This window comes from Chelmon rostratus, chromosome 22, assembly GCF_017976325.1.
Source record: "Chelmon rostratus isolate fCheRos1 chromosome 22, fCheRos1.pri, whole genome shotgun sequence".
NCBI classification, from domain to species: Eukaryota; Metazoa; Chordata; class Actinopteri; order Chaetodontiformes; family Chaetodontidae; genus Chelmon; species Chelmon rostratus.
The window spans coordinates 9736422-9754378 of record NC_055679.1 but is presented as its reverse complement, the minus strand read 5'-3'; the positions used below and the strand labels follow the sequence as shown (position 1 = coordinate 9754378).

The 17957-nt window shown below is 43.4% G+C and overlaps 1 protein-coding gene across 2 annotated transcripts in view; it reads left to right on the top strand.

Annotated features, from left to right (window-relative positions):
- The window catches only part of LOC121625519 (gamma-secretase activating protein), a 35904-nt gene extending 18158 nt beyond the window's left edge, over positions 1-17746 (top strand). For both annotated transcript variants that reach the window (XM_041963629.1, XM_041963628.1), the window contains 8 exons: positions 1380-1475; positions 4684-4754; positions 4997-5091; positions 5910-6029; positions 11350-11411; positions 14282-14386; positions 15208-15304; positions 15497-17746. In XM_041963629.1, the coding sequence (XP_041819563.1) occupies positions 1380-1475; positions 4684-4754; positions 4997-5091; positions 5910-6029; positions 11350-11411; positions 14282-14386; positions 15208-15304; positions 15497-15597 (747 nt within the window). In that variant the 3' untranslated portion in view covers positions 15598-17746. The remainder of the gene's footprint in view (positions 1-1379; positions 1476-4683; positions 4755-4996; positions 5092-5909; positions 6030-11349; positions 11412-14281; positions 14387-15207; positions 15305-15496) is intronic.
- The last annotated feature ends 211 nt before the right edge of the window (positions 17747-17957 follow it).

The window sequence follows — 17957 nt, the reverse complement described above, 5'->3', positions numbered from 1 at the left end:
TTTGGAGGTGATGTGAAAACTAAAAAGCCAATCAGGATTTGATTCGATTCTTAAAAAGCATCACCCGCGAAAGGCTGCTAGCTGAATGAATCATTCAGTGAAAGCGCCGTGACTGGCTGAACGGCAGTCACGGGAAAACAGGCAGACATTTCACAAGTCCTTTCACTTTCCAAAAACACAGCAGGTAACATCCTTCCACTCTAACTCAGAGAGCGGGAGAGGAATAGAAAATAACGAAACACATCAGCCTGGATTGTTGCTTTTCAGATAAAACGGCTGCTTTGACGACCTGGAGTAGAGGCAGTGGGTAAAAAAGCGGCCATTGTGTAAAATTCCTCCGTAGATGCACTGAGCACCGCAGATTGTTGACAGGCAGCAGTTGAACAGCCTTGGAGGGTGGATTCTTCCTTTAACATGGGTTGATAAATACACCACTAAAGATCCATGTTGAGACGCTGACAGCCGATTATTCCCCTCCATAGTCATCTTTTAAGGTGAAACTCCTTTTACGCTTCAGATGAGTCGACAGTTTCAAAAAAGGGCATCTTAAGGTCCCTGTCCTGCGTTTTTTTTTTTTTTTCTACTGTACGTTGTTTGATGGACAATTTCATGTCCTCCCGTTTTCCCTGTGCTCAGCATAGTTTTTAAAGAGCAGATAGCTTCAATTTAATGGAGTTCGGGCTAGATGCTAGCAGTCTCTCAGCTATTCTTAGAAGGATCCCTCCTGTCTGTCTCTCTTTATTCGCTCCATCACTTCCTCCATCATTCTTTCGCCTCTTCTCTTTCCTCTTCTTTCCTTTCACTTCAGATTTTCCCTGCTCGCTCCCCTCCCTCCGTCTCCTCCTCTTTCCCTTTTCCTCCCTGAAGGATTTCAGGTCATTCTGTCAGCTTCACACTGTTTTTAGACCTCAACTCTTCTGTGTTTTTCCACCTCTCACATCCACAGGTCTCTCCTCTCCTCTCCTCTCCTCTCCTCTCCTCTCCTCTCCTCTCTTCTCCTCTCCTCCTCTCCTCTCCTCTCCTCTCCTCTCCTCTCCTCTCCTCTCCTCTCCTCCCTTTCCTCTCCTCCTGTCCTCTCCTCTCCTCTCCTCTTCTCCTGTCCTCTCTTCTCTTCTCCTCCTCCTCTCCTCTCCTCTCCTCTCCTCTCCTCTCCTCTCCTCTCCTCTCCATGGATAAATCAATTTTGGGACACTGTAGTCGAGCAAAACGTCGAGGTGAACTCAATTTGACCCTGCTGAGTGCACAGCAAAGTATGCTTAAAACACACAAACGCAAGGTTTGACTGCCAGCCGCACACACACACACACACACACACACACACATACTCGCACACATGCACAGAAAAATAATCAGTATGTACTTTTTTTTTCCATTCACAGACAGTCGACAAGCTACGTGAGCATCTCAACAGAAACCTGCCTGGACTGGGGAAGAAGAAGATTGACTCACTGGTTGTCAACTATGTAGCCAAGCTGGTTGGTACATCGTTTGTGTGTGTGTGCGCGTGCGTGTTCCAGAAGCTCTCTGTATGCCTGTGTGTGTTTTTTTTCAAGGCACATCAAGTTCTATTTATTTCATATTTGCCCTTACTCTTTTTCGGGAAGGTTAAGTGACACTCACAGAAGGCAGCGCTCAGAGGAAAAGGCAGCGAGTTTTCCACTTTAGTTAAATGGTTGACAGAGCTCACAGATGGATGGTCTCTCGTCAGTAAGAGAGCTTGCTGGAAGCCATCGGGTCGTCGTGTTGGTCCTCGAAAACAAACATCAGTTCTCTGGTTAAGACACGTATCCTGAACCACTCAGTGACTTTTTGTTCCCTGTATACCCCGCAGACGACCATTACTATAGAGAGCACAAAAAGCAATGTCATCATTTCTAGATTGTTTTCTAAATCTTTATCTCTTCATTGTGCCCCCACTTCTAAAACCAAACCGAAGCCCTTTGTATCCACCCAAAGAGCAGCAGGTGGGATCTGCATAAGCAAGTGGAGAGACGTAGCCACTCTCCGTTTCAGTACCCTATAGAGGTACTTGGTTCTGTAAAGTCAGTCTTTAGTATTCCTGGGAGGTAAATCCCTTCACAGCCAGAAGCCGCTGAAAGCAGACATACAGCATATATCAACACAACAGTATTAAATCAGGCCAAGGGTAAGGCTGGAATTGAATAGAAAGCAGGATGCACCACGTTTTGGGACTTTCTGGAATTGCAAATGACAGAGTAAAAAAGGCCAAAGAAATCCTCCTTGCTCACTGCTGGATTGGTGGACGGCTCAGCTCGGTACCGAGCCTGCGCCTCCAGACTCAAAATGAAAGTAATGGAATCACTCTGGCGTTGCCCCCGCGACAGACAAACGTGGCGATTATTGAATCTGTTCGGCTGAGCGAGAGTGAAGCAGCTTCTCATCCTGGGAGCCCGACTTATTAAAACATACTCATGCAAAGGCCCGCGAGAAGCAGCCTCCAGGGACATTTCACTTAAAGAACAGTCGACTAGCTCACCAGCCGGGTGATGTGCTCACGTGTCAAGCTGACTCATGCTTTAAAAACTCAGGGTGGTACAGTTTCAGAGAGGGCTGACTTCTCTTCCACAAATAAAGAACATCTCCCCCTCTTGTCGGCGCTTATTGAGACTAATGGCTGCATTGACACAGGGGAGAAGTTGGGGGTGAAATAGATTACAGCTTTTAAGAGCCAGGGAACTTCTGCTATGATGCATTACAGCTCCACAGCACATTATTGTCATAGTCATTTATTTGCTGTCCCTGTTGCTACAGACAACCAAGATGCATTCCTTTTTATACCATAGCCAATGTCAGAGCAAAGAACAACCTGCTAATAGCTGCATATGAATAACTAATAGCAAGAATACATATTAAAAGTAATGCAATGTATTGAAATAGGCTGAAATATTTTTAATTCTGCAGAAAAGTTATTCTATACCCAAGGTTGTTAAACTTTGTCTCAACAGGGGAGCCACGCTGAGTAAATCCAGGCTCTTTGTCGGGCTGAGGCTCATTAAGACAAATCGCTGATTCTCGATTTTATCCTAATAGAAAGTCATGCAGGGAATACGATGTGTGAGTCTGTGGTTTTGAATCACTTGTTTGCCTTTTGTGTGACTTTCTTTTCCGCACAAAAACATCCCGGCTACATATTTTCATCCTTTTTACTGATCTTCAGGGGCATGAATTACATCAGCAACGAGCTCAAGAGATAGTTGGATAAGAAAGAGATTAAACCTGAATAATTTATATTGTTTGAAAAGTTGCCACCTTTTTGTTAAACAATGAATATCTGATTTTAGAGAATAACTGCTTTAAATACATCAAACGCTACAGAATTGCTTTCTTCATCTGTGTTGACAGAGCTGGCAAAACGAGTGAGGAAACGAATAACTAAAAAAGATCAAGCTGGACTTGTTCATTATTCTGGCTGTGTGATTGAAAACGTGACCAGTGTGTATGGCCTGCACTGCCGTTTTCCTGTGAAACAACCAAACACACAGACAAGTGAAGACAGCACAAGCTTTGCTCATGAATCATACCTGTAATCAGTGAATGAACACGTCATTAAAGATATGCACATATGGATTTTTGTGCACCTAAACAATATGCGTAAAAGAACCCTCATCAAGGAAAAAGGTAAATAATAATATTAGAAATATAAAGAAATGCAAGCAAGAAGAGAAAAAATGAAAGTTAAAATAAAAAAAGGGAATAATATTAATAACAATATAGATATGATAGTGTTAAAAATATTAAAATGATAAAGGAAGAAGAATTAAACAATTTCAATAGGAAAAAAATTAAAATGAAATAAATAAAAACACAAAGCTAATCATTTCAACATAAGGGGTAGGAACAAAAATTATGGAGTACACCAGTCAGCATCTCATTCAGTTAATATAAAACCTTAAAAATCCCCCCCAAAAAGTTGAGGTTTCACAGTGTCGTTGACACAATATGACAAATTAGCATAGAAAATATGCTGACTAGGTTATTTTGTGATTTTTCCATTGTGATAAACTTAATAAAGGATGTAAGCATCAAATCTGTGGAAATTAAAAAAAGAGTGGAGCTTATTAATACAGTTTTTATCTTTATCTGCTACACACTGCAAGTGACGCTAATTGAAATTCCCACCCCGAGGTCACCGGAGGACATTGCCGCTGGCGTTCACAGGGGCTGGTGGAGGGTTTCCCACTGGTGCGCAGGATGTGAACGAGGCAGGCCGCCTTCCTGTTATTCTACAGGAGATGAGAGAGTGGCGGTTTGTCAAAGGGAGGAGCGGGCGTGTGCTTGTTCCAGCACGCAGCGAGCACCTTTCGGACGCGCCGGAACGATCCGGGATGCTGACAGATGTGTGGTGAAATGACGTGTGCGCTAAAACGTGGGCTCATGCACTGAGTCGCTGTTCAGTGGAAATGAAAATGGGAAGCAGGAAAAAAAATAGGGAAGTGAGGTAACAAGTGTACAGTACATTTCCTCAAAGTAAACAGAAATATATGTCTAAACTGCAAATTTTTCATATTTGTCAGGCAGGATGCTTGCGTTGTGCAAAATTTCCAGGGCTGCGACTCGAGCCGCCCGTCGAGGAAAATGTTTCATTTGAATCTAATGGAGCATCTCCTCCCCTAAGCGCTAACATGTGTGTGTCTCCGTGTGTGTGTGTTTGTGTGTGTTTAGCTGGAGCTCATCAGACACATGCTGGAGTCAGTCTGGCTGAAGTATAAACTCGGCCCTCGTGTTTTGTGCTTGTGAGTAGCCCTCCCCCACCAGTGTGCGTCTCTTTTAAAGTCATGGTTCTGGCTAATGTAAAGTGTAAAGCGCTGACAGAATGTGTGTGTTCGCCTTCATGCATGTGCGCTCCAGACCCCCATCACTCCCCGTTGTGTGTGTCTCCACATGTGCAAATTGCAGATGACCCCTCTTCACGTGTGCGCTCCCCGTTATGTAATTCGTGTGTGTGTGTGTGTGTGCGCGCGTGTGTGTGTTCCAGGACGCAGCAGGGCAGTCCAGCCGAGTGGTCCGTGTTTCATTTCATGTTTCGGATCCTGGAAGCCACGAGGGGTCTCTGCCTGCCCCTCCCACCCGGTACCATCCACACACACACACACACACACACACACACACACTCTTCCACTCTTAGTTGTTATAATCCACTTTGTCTCTGTCTCACCCAGAATAACAATGTGTGTTTGCACTGAGGGACAACAGTCCCACTCTCTGCACTAATATAACCAAAAATATGTTAAACATTAGCATAGTGCAGACACGGGTACAGCAGAGTGTGAATACATTTTCAATCATTTGAATTCATTTTCCAATTTTTGCGGCACAAACCCCCTGTTACGCAATCCCACGATTTCAGTCGCTTATGAGAAAAAGTTTTTGGGGTAGAATCTAAACCGTCGGGGGACGGGAAAGGAGGTGAGACCTGGCCCGAGGCAAGGCTGCACACCTCGAACACTGAGGCTGGAAAGCAGCGGTCACGCACTCAGCCTGTTTCTCTTTGGTAAATAACAGCTGGGAAACATGGATTACAAATTGCTGTCAGAAGTTGTGCAGTCAGTTGTATGTTTGTTTACAATAAATGCCTTTATTATTGTTATTTTTGGTGTTTTTTCGGCGTGGCCAGCACTTTTTTTAGTTTAACACTTCAAAACTAATGACATTCCCATCAGCCTTTGCCCAACTTTGTGTTTAGTGCTAATTACCAAATGTTAGCACAGTAACATGCTAAACTGAGATGGTGAACATAGTAAATGTTGAACCTGCACGTCAGCATGTGGACATTATTTAGCTCCACCCGCTGCTGTTTCTAAATATAGTCTCAGTTTCTTTTTTTCCTTTGTTGTTTTCAGGAGTATCAAAAGCTTAAATCTCTCCTCCGTTCTGTCTCTCTCCTCCAGGTTATCACACACTGTTAGCAGTGTTTGCTGTGCGTTGCCTCCCCCATCACACCTTCCTACAGTACATTGACCACGGTGTCTTACACCTCACTGAAACCTTTGTGTCTCGGCTTATGACAGGTACACGCACACACACACACACACACACACACACACACACACACACACACACACACACACACACAGCTAAATCTTGCTTTGCACGTCTGAGAAAATTCACAAGAAAAATACAGATATACATTGGAGTCATGTTTGTACTGATTTCATTTGTTCACCACTTTTGTCCCCAATGAAATATCTCAACAATTACGTACAGACATTCATGATCCTCAGAGGATAAATCCTATTGATTGATCCCAAGCACAACCATGAGGTTGACATTTGTGGTTTTTAATGATATGTCTTAACAACTGTTTGATATGGGACATGTTCACCTTCTCCAGCCCCCCCGTGACCCTGCAAAGGATTCAGCGGTGTATAGATAATGGATGGATGGATGGATGTTCAACTTCTCATTGTTTATTTATTCTTATTTGATTCTGCACAGAGAGGAAAAGACTAAAATGTAAAAATAGTTGGTCAGTTTATTTATTTATATTATATAACAAACAGCAATACATACTGAAAATGGAGGACATGCAATATGTTATACTGTAATAATTAACATACATAAGCTTACAAACTAATATAATGATAAGTATAATAGCTAAAATAGAGGCTGCCACAACAAACAGGAACATGACACAAAAATATCTTCTCTTTGTATTTAGTATGTCCAAAACCATAACAGAGACAAGGTTTAGCACATTGTTTTATTGTTTCTCAAACCACATTAGTATGAAGAAGTTTAAAATATGAAATCATTCATAATGCAGGGTCCGTGTTAGGAGTTGTCATTCAGGGGCATGAGGAGACTCCTTCTCTTGCTGCAGCTTTCACTCCGGTGATGCCGCGAGGCAAAGAAATACAGGAATGGATTCAGACAGTGATTGAAAAAGTAAAAACACTCCACGAATGTCAGCGTCTTGCTAACATGAAGCAGTTTGTCGGAGCCTATTAAAGACGCAGCCACATACAGCATGCGAAGGACGAGAGGAAAGAAGCCAACAGCCAGGAAGACGGCGATTATTCGAATGAAAAGTTGAGTAACTCTGGGCTTCTTCTTGTTCGGCATTTGAGTTCGTTTGACCCCTCGAACTAGTAGCAAGTAGAAGGACCATAAGATGAGGTGGCTGCACGCTATAAATGAGATGTAGACCGCTTCGAGCTGTGGTGTGACCCTCTGATTCCTGCAGGAACGACTCTCGGTCTGCCTATCCTTGCTTTTCACCTCCTTTAGAAAAAACACAACCGGAAGAGCCACCAGGCCTCCGAGCGTCCACACAGCGACGAGTAAAATCCGCTGCCATGTCCGGTCCAGCTTCTCCCACTTTTTGGGGTGAAGAACCTGTCAGATGAAATGGATATTTTTTAGATATCTGACCGCTCTCTGTGGTCGCTGCTCTCTTTACACAATGACTTAACGTGTGTCTGCTTTGAACAGCAGAAAGGATAAGAGCTGACAGCAAAGCCCCATTCGGACTGGATTTTACTCTCCAGGGGACGAGTCATTTCAACATTACCTGCACAAGTCAGTGATTTTAATCCCATCGGGAGCACGCACGTATGCGGGCAATTTTTCACCCACAACCCAGTAAGAATTAAGCTGCAATGCCTACAGTTTTTCCAGCAAACTCACTGGTTTAATCCTACTGAAGCGACACCCATGCTTTCTAAAGTGGATCTCTGAGCTTCTTCTGCGGTTACAGCTACTTTTCCTTCTACTATTTATTTATTTATTTTTTTTTTTATCAGCCCAGTGTGAAAATGGACTTTTGAGTGAAAATGGATTACAACAAAAACGCCTCTGCTAATCTGGAAACACCAACATACTGTGTACATAGGCCTATTTGTTAAAGACGATAAGAATGGGCCTTTAATATGTATGCCCATGTGGTAAGTGAACACAGCATCCCAAGTTTTTTGTAGGCTTCAAACTAAATCCTGAGGCCTACTTGAATCTTATTTTCCTTTCAAATTACAAAAGCTTTGTTGGTTAGTAACATACCTGGTAGTACCTCTGAATACTTATCAGCACCAGAATGTTTAAGCCAGAGGTGTTGCAGAAAAAGAAGGAGTAAAAGAGAAGTTGACAGGCTTCATGTGACAAACGCGGCCCATTGCAGAAAATTTCCACGCCAACAGGTAAGCAGAGCAGGCAGAGGAGGTCAGACACCGCCAGGTTGAAGAAGAGGCGCTGCGAGATGGAGGACCCGCGCAGATGCCGACCGAGCTTTACTATCACGGCGATGTTAGCGGGGACGCCAAGCAGGCAGCTGACCCCAATAATCACACAAGCAGCAATGTACGAGGGTCTGAGGCAGGAGGTCGGAGGTGTTCCTGAGGAGGAGTAATCGTTGATGGAGGAGTTCAAGAAGAGGGGGGAAGAGTAGTTGGAGCTGCCGTCAGCAGCCATCGTGGAGGTGGAAATCGAGGACAAAGATGAAGTGATGAGAGCAAACTGAAATCTGAGAGATAGTAATGCATCCTCTGGTGTCGAGCTCTGGCTGCGTGCCCTGGTTGTGTCTGCGAAAGCCACTTCCTGGTTATATGAACCCCCACTCAAGTGCTTTCAGAACTGTACCGCTGAGTCGTACAGTGACACCTGAGGTTCTTTTTGTGGCTGTATGTGGAGTATTTGAAGTCGAGTCAGAACTAAAACGATCACACGGTCTGAAAAGCAGCATACAGTGTCAGTGTCTTCACAAGACTGTAGGTTTCTGCAGAGCAAACAACACAGAAATGGTCCGGAATGGAGAGTGAAAGACAGTCCAACTAGAACTAAATGAGAGAGTACCAAAACTTGTGGATCCTTCAGTTCTGCAAAACACTTGAATTTGATGCTAGACTAAGTGACACAATGCACATGAAATAGTGGCTCTAGGTATTCCACACTGTTTCACATCTTTGGTCCAGACTGAAATATCTTTACGATTGCATGGACTGGCATGAAATTTTGTGATCCCCCTGACTTTCACTTTAATGCTGCCACGAGGTTGAAATTTTTGGTTTTGAGCGAAATGTCTCGACAGCTGTTGGATGGATTACCATGAAATCTGGTACAGACAGTCATGTTCCCTTCAGGATGAGGTTCGTGACCGGCCTGCAAAACAAGTGACATCCCCGTCAGCCTCAGCTGTGTTTTGCATTTCGTGCTAATGAGCTGATCCAAAGTAAGTAGAAGGGACACAGTCTCGCAGGAAGGTGAAGGCTAGTGGAGATTGTTGAAGACTCGCACACTTAGTTCAAAACAGAAGTTGCAGAAAACTGAGACAGCTGAGAGGCTAAGACGCAGCAGCAGCCAGCCCTCAACCTATATAAACTACTGATGAGGATCCTCCACAGGTGTGCTCTCCACTGACGACATCACACCCAGGTGTGTCACACCTACATCAACTGGAGAGAGAGAGAGAGAGAGAGAGATAACCAAACTACACAGTGCTCAGCAAAAGAAGACATTTTTAGCAGTGCCACAGTCACCCAGGTGGCTGATGCTGTACCACACCTGATGTGAACTACTTTTTGAATTACCCCAGAAACCCCCAAAACACCGATAGGACAGTAACTGTGATGAACAGGTGCGAACCAGTCTTCTCTGTCTGAACGCATACAACAAGGATTAATTCATTTAAGGTATTTAAACTCAATTGATTTTGGAAATGCCATCTTCCCCTGGGACACCTCTGTTTCGTAATATCACTTGTACCCACCCCCTCGCCTTTCAGCCAATCACATGTACCCTCAGCCACCCAGCAAGCTATGATAAAGCTGTGATGACTGAACCTTTAGAAGCAGGTCACACCACACAGATGTGAACGGTGGTAAAGCATGTTGGCAGGATGCAGCAGTTATCTAACGTCACTGGTTGTTAATACATATGAAGGTTTGCCTGTTTGACTCATGATAGAGGCAACATCGCTCCTTTTCTTTGTACTTTCTCCCATCTATGTGCATGAAGGTCCACGGTGCAGCTGCAGGCTTTCAACGCTTCACTCCAAGACACTGATATTGAGTATTTTTTATGTCTTGGTGTGGATTTCATACCATGGAACGTTGTTCAAAAGCCAAACATTGTGACTTGGCACTGAGATCAACCAAACCAAAATATGTGGCCCTCATCATCGGTCTTGATCTTGTTGTAGTTTACTTGGGTCGTTCTCATGAAGAGAACAAACAAAGATCCTCAAAGATGAAAAGATTATTTAAAGGACACAGTCCAAATGGTTTCAAACTTCAAAGTGAGAGACAAGGATGTTTCAGGACTTTGAAGTTGAGAGTTCATGCGTCACTTCTCCCCAGGGATTAATCAGAGAAGTGTATATATACTGTACCTATTTAAAGTTCTTCAGATTTACCCTGTCTAATTGGCTGGTCAGGTGTGCAGTTTCTGCCTCATTACAAACACCAACATATATATTTGTCTGGAATTTCTCAATTTAACCAATTTTACTTAGCCTGGTTCTACACTTCTGATGCTGCTCACATCTCTGATTTTTTTTCAGCAATTTACATAAATCATGAAGTGAAACATGATCGCAGTCCAGTTTTATTAAGAGACTTACATTTCTCTACTGACCAAATTCACCAGAGCTCCTCTGTGTCTTGTCTTATCCTTAAAATGTAAATTATTTTGACGTAATATCCAACAATTAAGCCGAGACTAGTAGTCTGCAGCCGGTACGTGGTTTCAGCGGCGCTTTTAGCTAAATGCTAAGCTCTGCATGCTAGCATGCTATCGCTGTGCTAACATGCTGATGTTTAGTATGGAATGTCCTTAGCATTGCTAGATGACAAGTTAGATCGCCGAAGTGATTATGATTCACCCTGTGGGGGACATGCTTGTGTGTACTCGATTTCATGGCAACCAGCTGGCGGCGCTAGAGGAAAACTCCAACCAAAAACCAACATCAGTAGCATTTGTCCTCTTTGGAACATGAATGTCTGTTCAAAACGTCACGATAATCCATTAATAGTTGAGATATTTCAGTCTGGAACAAAATGGTATTCTAGAAAGGAGTTTAATAATCTGGGAAGAACACATTGGGTTCTCAAACTAGATGGACTACATCTCCCAGAATGCTCTTGAGCACCTGTGAGTCAACCAGGAGCTGCTGAAGCAAGTTGCCTCAAAAAATTACACCTTCCTGAAAATTTTTACAGTCAAAATAAGAATCGGCTTTGCTTGGTGACCACTTGTCTGCATCTATAATAATAATATAAGTGGAAATATCCCTAATGCTTTTTTATCTAATGTGTGACATGTCATTATTTGCCCTCCCATGTGAGATGCAGAAGAGTAATTAGCAACATGCCCTCTCTTCTCCTTTCTGTTTGTGTTTAGACTTGGACAACAGTGACGCCAACGAGAGACTGAAGTTCAGCATACTGAAGAGACTCCCAGAGGTACTTCTGTGTGTGTTTGAGTGTGTGCGGCCAAACATGAGGTCTTTGTGCAGAGCCAGGAATAGTTTAGATTAGTTTATCTAACAGGGAAAGATTAAGGAGCTTATTCAACCGTTTCTATCTGGTGCAATCAACTCTTGGCGTGATACCAGCTGTCCAAATGAAGACGTGTTGAGTGTGAAACTTGTGGGACGGAGCTGAAATACACAGACGGGTAACAAATTGAAGGACAAAACCAACAGAAAGTGTGTTAGCAAGGTTTTGGACCTCCGCGTGCAGCCACAACAGCTTCAGTGCACCTTGGCATTGATCCCACACATGCAACCGCCCGCTTGTTGAGAACATGGCGAAGGATGGCTCGTCTGCCCATATCGCCTTTCTCTCTGTAGATCAGTGCCTGCGTTTTTGCACCACTGAACCCTCAGATGTGCGTTCCCGATGTAACCACTCTAGCTCAGAAAGTCCGATCACGTCCCCCGCTGACATCCTCAGTCACCTGAGCAAGTTTCCCTTCTGTTTTTCCTTACATACTATAAATGTGTGCTGTCAACCCCAATTTCTGACCCGATGTACTGATGTCTTTCCCATAGATCTAAACGCAGATGTCACTTGAGTCACTGCTCCCACTGGAACATGAGTCAGTTCGGTGGTCTTTGAAGCTCCTGCCTTCCATCCTCCAACAATGACCCCTCTTTCAAAGCATCTTTTCTTCTTGCCTTCTTGATACAAAAGCACACTCAGCTGGGCCTGCTCACCTGCTCTGGGCACAGAGCGTGATTGGCTGTTAGCTGCTTAATTCTACCACGCAGTGCGCCAGTGTGGAAGCGCCTGCATTCGATATGTTTCTCCACTCATTTATTCAGGGTCTTCTTTTAATTTATCACCCGTCTGCACCAGGCCACGGCTGGGGTAAAACTCCCAGCCTTGATGGTATAGGGAGTAAATCAATGCATGAGGCTATTATAATCCCATCTATTAGTGAGGGGAAGTTTTGATCTTTTCTCGGATGGCTCTCTCCCCAAACTTCCCATTCTGGTCCAATTAAGAGTTTGAAGTTATTTTAGGTCTCATCTCCCTCAAGCCCCCCTCAAGCCAATCACAGAGCACTTGTGTAACTGGCTGGTGTGTGCTGTGTGTGTGTGTGTCGGGGAGGGGGGGTAGTGTAGGTACTGAGTCTGTGTGTGTTTACGTGCGTCCCTAACCGTTGTGTAACTTCCACGTGTTCCCGTGTGGGCACAGTATATTTTTTGCCGGCCGCGTGCGTGCGTGTGTTACGTCCGCATTGTGATCAGAGGAATGTTGAGTGTTTAGTGTTTCTGTTCTGTTTCCTGCCCATCAGACTTTTTGTTGGGTGAGTTTGGCAGGCAGGGGAGATTTAGCAGGTACAACACACACATACACACACACTCCCAGAGAGGTAGAAAACAGGAGATGTTGGCCCACTGTAGGAAATCATATCTTTCAACCACCATACCCCCCCTCCAGTAAACCTTTATATTAAGCTGCACATTTCTGCAGGAACAAATACACAAGAGATCAGTTCAAACGAGCCGACCTCGACACATCTGACCTGACACAAAACTTTATGCAAATCGCATTTTGCTGTACGACCAAATAGCTCCAGCTTTGTTTGCATAATCAGTTATTTCAGCAGGAATACCGTTACACACGTTTCACCATCATCGCCATGTGTACCATACATACGTGAAGTAATACCTACATTTACGAAGGATTGGTAGATAACTTTGATCAACTGTTTGCTCAGTTTAAATAGTAGTTCAACCAAAAAGTGATTCTTACCCCGGGGTTTAGGCTCTACAAGAGGAGAAATTCTGCAGTAATTTCAGGAAATACAGTAAATCTGATGGAGAATATAGTCGAAGAATGTTTTTGTGTTTTTCGATCACGTTAAACACCTTGCAACCCCTCAGATTTATCTTGCGACCCCTTAGGTTGGGATTCGCTGCCCTTAGGAACTAGGACTGGCCCTGCCATTATATTACCATGCTTTGATATCAAGGTATTTGTTTTACAATGTGACAACAGTAAAAAGTGTCAGCTCTGTATCCCTTCTGGTTATCCATAAATGGTCTGCCAGTTGAACTTTTGAAAAAAGAAATACCATAATAACTTCAGACAACTGCACACTCTTAAATGATGAATTGTGATGGTGACACCCAAAAGGAAACGATCAGACGAAATGCTTTTAGCACCGATGAAGCAGTGTTAAAATATGTGTGCCTGTGATTGTTTCAGCTTGATTCCTCTCACCTCTGATCATCACACGATCCCTGAAGTGATTCAGCAGCGCGTTTGAAGCCGGACGGAAAGCAGCCTCCACGACAAAGCTGCATGCTTTCTTATTGTCAGTCAGACTTGTAGTCTCTGTTTGCTCAAGTGTTATTTATGAGCACGCTGTGCATTTCACAACAGTGACAAATGAGATTTCTCTGTAATCCCTCATTAGCAGTCAACTCCTCAATAATGGTTTTAAGTTCCAGTTGGCAGAAAGGAAAGGGACAGATGTTCACATGCTTCAGGGGTGATTTTTATTCATGACGACATTAGCTACATGCCTAAAATGTAAACTCTATTGTGTGTGTGCGTGCGTGTGGACATGTGCCTGTATTACTCACATTGTGGGGACATAAATCTGTTTATGACATTGTGAGGACTCGCCTTCCCTGTGGAGATAAAAAGCTATTCAATTTTAGGGAGAACACTTGGGTCAAGCTTAGGGTAGGCGTTAGCGTTAGGTTAGTAGTGGTTGTAGTTAGACTAGAACTGAATGCTAGTCAATGTAACGTCCCCAAAATTGATGGAAACACCACTTTGTGCATGTGTGTTTGTGTGTGTGTGGGTGTGTGTAGCCTATGGAGAAGAGGATCTACCATATGTGGGACCATCCTGTCAGTTCAGCTTCAATCTCCAGAGATTATGTGAGAACTCTGCTGGAGAAACACAACAAAAACAAGGTAACGCAACACAGTGCATCACACATGCTACAGAGAGGACATGCATAGTAACATTGCAGACTAGCAAACACACAATCTTTAATGAAAACGTCAGTGAAATGAAATTTTTAGGGCTGAGATGGTTAATTGGACTGTCAGTTTGTTGGTAGACACTTTGATATCCAATTGAATTTGTCATTTATCTCACAACAAGACTACAGCTGCAGCCATGCTAACGGCTCTGTGAGGCCGTACTTAGCCGCAGTGGTGCTTTGAGCTAAAGGCTAATGTCAGCATGCTAACATGCACACAGTGGCAATGCTAGCATGATAATATTAAGCAAGAATAATGTTTGCCATTTTCACCATCTTGGTTTAGTGTGTAAGCATGCTAACATTTGGTAATTAGCGCTAAAGACAAATTATAGCTAAAGCTGATGGGAATGTTGTAAGTTTTGCAGGCATTTGACCATAAACAAAAGTATTAGCGAAATTAGCGCAAAATGGCAAACACCTGCTGCAGCGCTATGCTCAGTTTTATATCCATTTAAATTCAGTGTGTTTGCATTTTGGCCCCAGAAAAGTGCCCACAATGCTATTGGCCGGTTTCAGTCAGCTAATTGGCCAGCAGACTGGCGTGGAGAGCCAGTGGCATTCCATGCAGTGGCAAATGAAAATGTATGACTGCCCTAAAAAGTTAAACTGCAGCCAACTTTATCCGTAAGAGGAAACAAGTGAGCCAAGGTGAGAGGTACCTGGATTTGCTGCAGATTTGTCTTGCCTGTGTATCCCGGAAAACCTGCAGAATCCACAGTTATGTTTTTGCTTTTCCTTCCTCCTCAGGGATTCGCATTCACCGGCAGAGACAAGCCAGGCTTCAGACCAGAGTTTCTGCCTCTTACCTACCTGGCAAAAATACTCTCTGATATAGAGGAACAAGGTAGTGTATATATATATGTGTGTGTGTGTATCCTGCCTTTGGAGGATTAAGGCAGAATGTGTGTGTTTGTGTGCGTGCTTGGTCAGAACTCAGCAGCCTCTGTCGCGAAGGAGCAAGGAAGGAAGTGTGTGGTTGTGTCTGGTGTTTATATTCTCTCTGAGAAACTGTATCTCTCCTCTTGCTGCCTCCCAGCTCTGAACCCTTTCGAGGAGCAGGAGAACGTGGACGCCAGGTTCGTGGAGGAGACGGCTCTGAAGCAGACACTAATACTGCTGGGCTTTGAGGAGAAATGACGGATGTGGATGGGGGCGGAGGGAGCAGGGAGGGACACGGGATGGATGGATCAAGGGAGGAACAGATGAGGGGGAAAATGTGTTTGAGAGAACAGCCATCACTGACTGGGCCTTGAGGACAAGTAACGGATGGATGGATGATGGAGGGTGAGAAGTGAGAGATGAATGAAGAGATTGAAAGGCAGAGTGCTCATAAACAACTGTTTGATGACAAATTAGGGTGGGACGGAGGGATAGACGGATGGAGACGCCCAGAAGTGAGTGATGGAATAGGTTCAGAAATAAGAGACACCCTGTTCAACCTCTTTTTTTTGTAAATACAGAGGTGAAGGACAGCAGCACCTTATTTTACACAATGCATGAATGTATGAACAGTACCAACAATTGGAACACAATGGGGACAATCTTCAGTTTGCGATTTGACTCAATTTTAGGAAACAGGCTATTCAAATTTTGAGTGGAAATCAATAACTGCAGGCAGCTCTTTATATGAACTCGCAGCAACAATTCTCCCCACAACTTCTCCGCTTTCTCGCATACGATTTATGAATGTGGACGTCAAATACTGCAAACTGTATTTATAAATCAGACACACTTGTTTATCCTCCTGTGCTTCCTGTAGCGCCGCTGCACCCCATCAACTTGATTACATGCTGACAAAAGCTTCGAAGATGGAGTGGCTTGATGTGGCCAGTCAGTGGCTGCTGTGCTTTAAATCTGATTTTAACACTGAGTTATACAGAATCTTTGCAGCTGAGTCAGTTGGTGAGACTGGCCGACGCTCGCAGAGATTTACAACGCCATCCAGATATTTAGCACACTGATTGGTACTTTACACTAAATTTGACAGGTCTTTAAGACATTTTTTAAAATATTAATGCTTGTAGGATACATACATTTCTGTACAACACAAAACTATACTTCACTCTGAGAAATATAAAGATGTTTTTCCACACAACTCTCATCCAGAGTTTTCCAAATCTTGACAAAAGTGACTGGAAGAGCTTAGTCTAAAACTGGCTTTATGTTGCTATATATTGAGAATTCAAAGGAGAAAAAAACATGTTAGTACAAATTAAAAGATTATGTTGAGAATTATCAACATATATTTCGACACATCCCTCAGCCAGTTCTCAAATGTTAAGCATTGTCTAAACACAAGCCACCGTACACAAACTTAGCTAGCTAGAACAGACTAAAACTCGCTACATTTTGATTTAAAGCGATGCTATTTAAAAGACGGGATAAGACACTCTTAGCTATACATACGAAAAGTTTAATTCATACAGTATGTAATTAAAAAGCACTCCTCTGAATTACATACTCAGGTTTTTGCTGCTATGGCCTCACTTGGTCTGGTATGAACTGTAGCTTGTGATGGCTAACGCTAGCTAATGTTAGCAAACCTTAAACTCGACAGTGGCATGATGGAACAAGTTCAGACATTATTCACTACTCTCTGCCTGTGCTGCTGTTTCACTCAGTTTTAACCTTCACTATTATCCTGTAACTGTCACTGTAGCTGCTCAGCTGACGTTAGGCTCACTTAAAATCAGGAACTTTCTTTTTAAAGAAAAAAACGTAGTGATGCCGGGTTCAAGTTAATACATGAGGGAAAAACAGCAGATTTCCATAACTTTATAGCAACTTTATTGATATAGTGCATTGCAAAATCAGTCTACAAAATGTCTTACAAACCATCAAATCAGACAAGTCTATACAGGGTTAATAATAGGCAATAAGAAAAGCCGTTACTCAGCCTTCCTGCACATATACACACACACACACACACACACACACACACACACACACACACACACACACACAAACTCTCCAACGTCTGGTTTGAATAACGTGTCCGTGTGCCGTCAATCATGACTGAGCTCTTACTGTAAGTGGAGAAATTCTTTGGTGGTGCTGTATGTGCGTGTGTGTGTGGTATGTGTTCATAATCCTTCACGCAGCGTCCGAATGTTGGCACCTTACAAGTCTAAATGCCGGAGATTATTTACATCTCATGCTGTTCTTTGATTTGAAAAAATTTCAACATTCCTCTGGAAAAAAAAGGGATTTGTTAATTATCATGTTTCAGATGTTTCCACCAAAAAGTTTTCTAAGATGAACTGTAAATAAAAAGATTTCTTTTTCAACTTTACAGTATTTTTCTCTTTCATAATTCTGAAGAACACGGTGTACGGGGAGGCTTTGTGGCAACAGTTTTGGTCTCGGCTCACGTTGCTTCCAATGAATTTCCGTTGAACCCTGAAAAATTCAGAGCCGGTTGCGCAGTGGACGCTCACAGGCAAACGGTTTGTGGCTTGAAAAGCTCTGGAGAGGAGGAAGTGCGCTCTCGGGCTCCT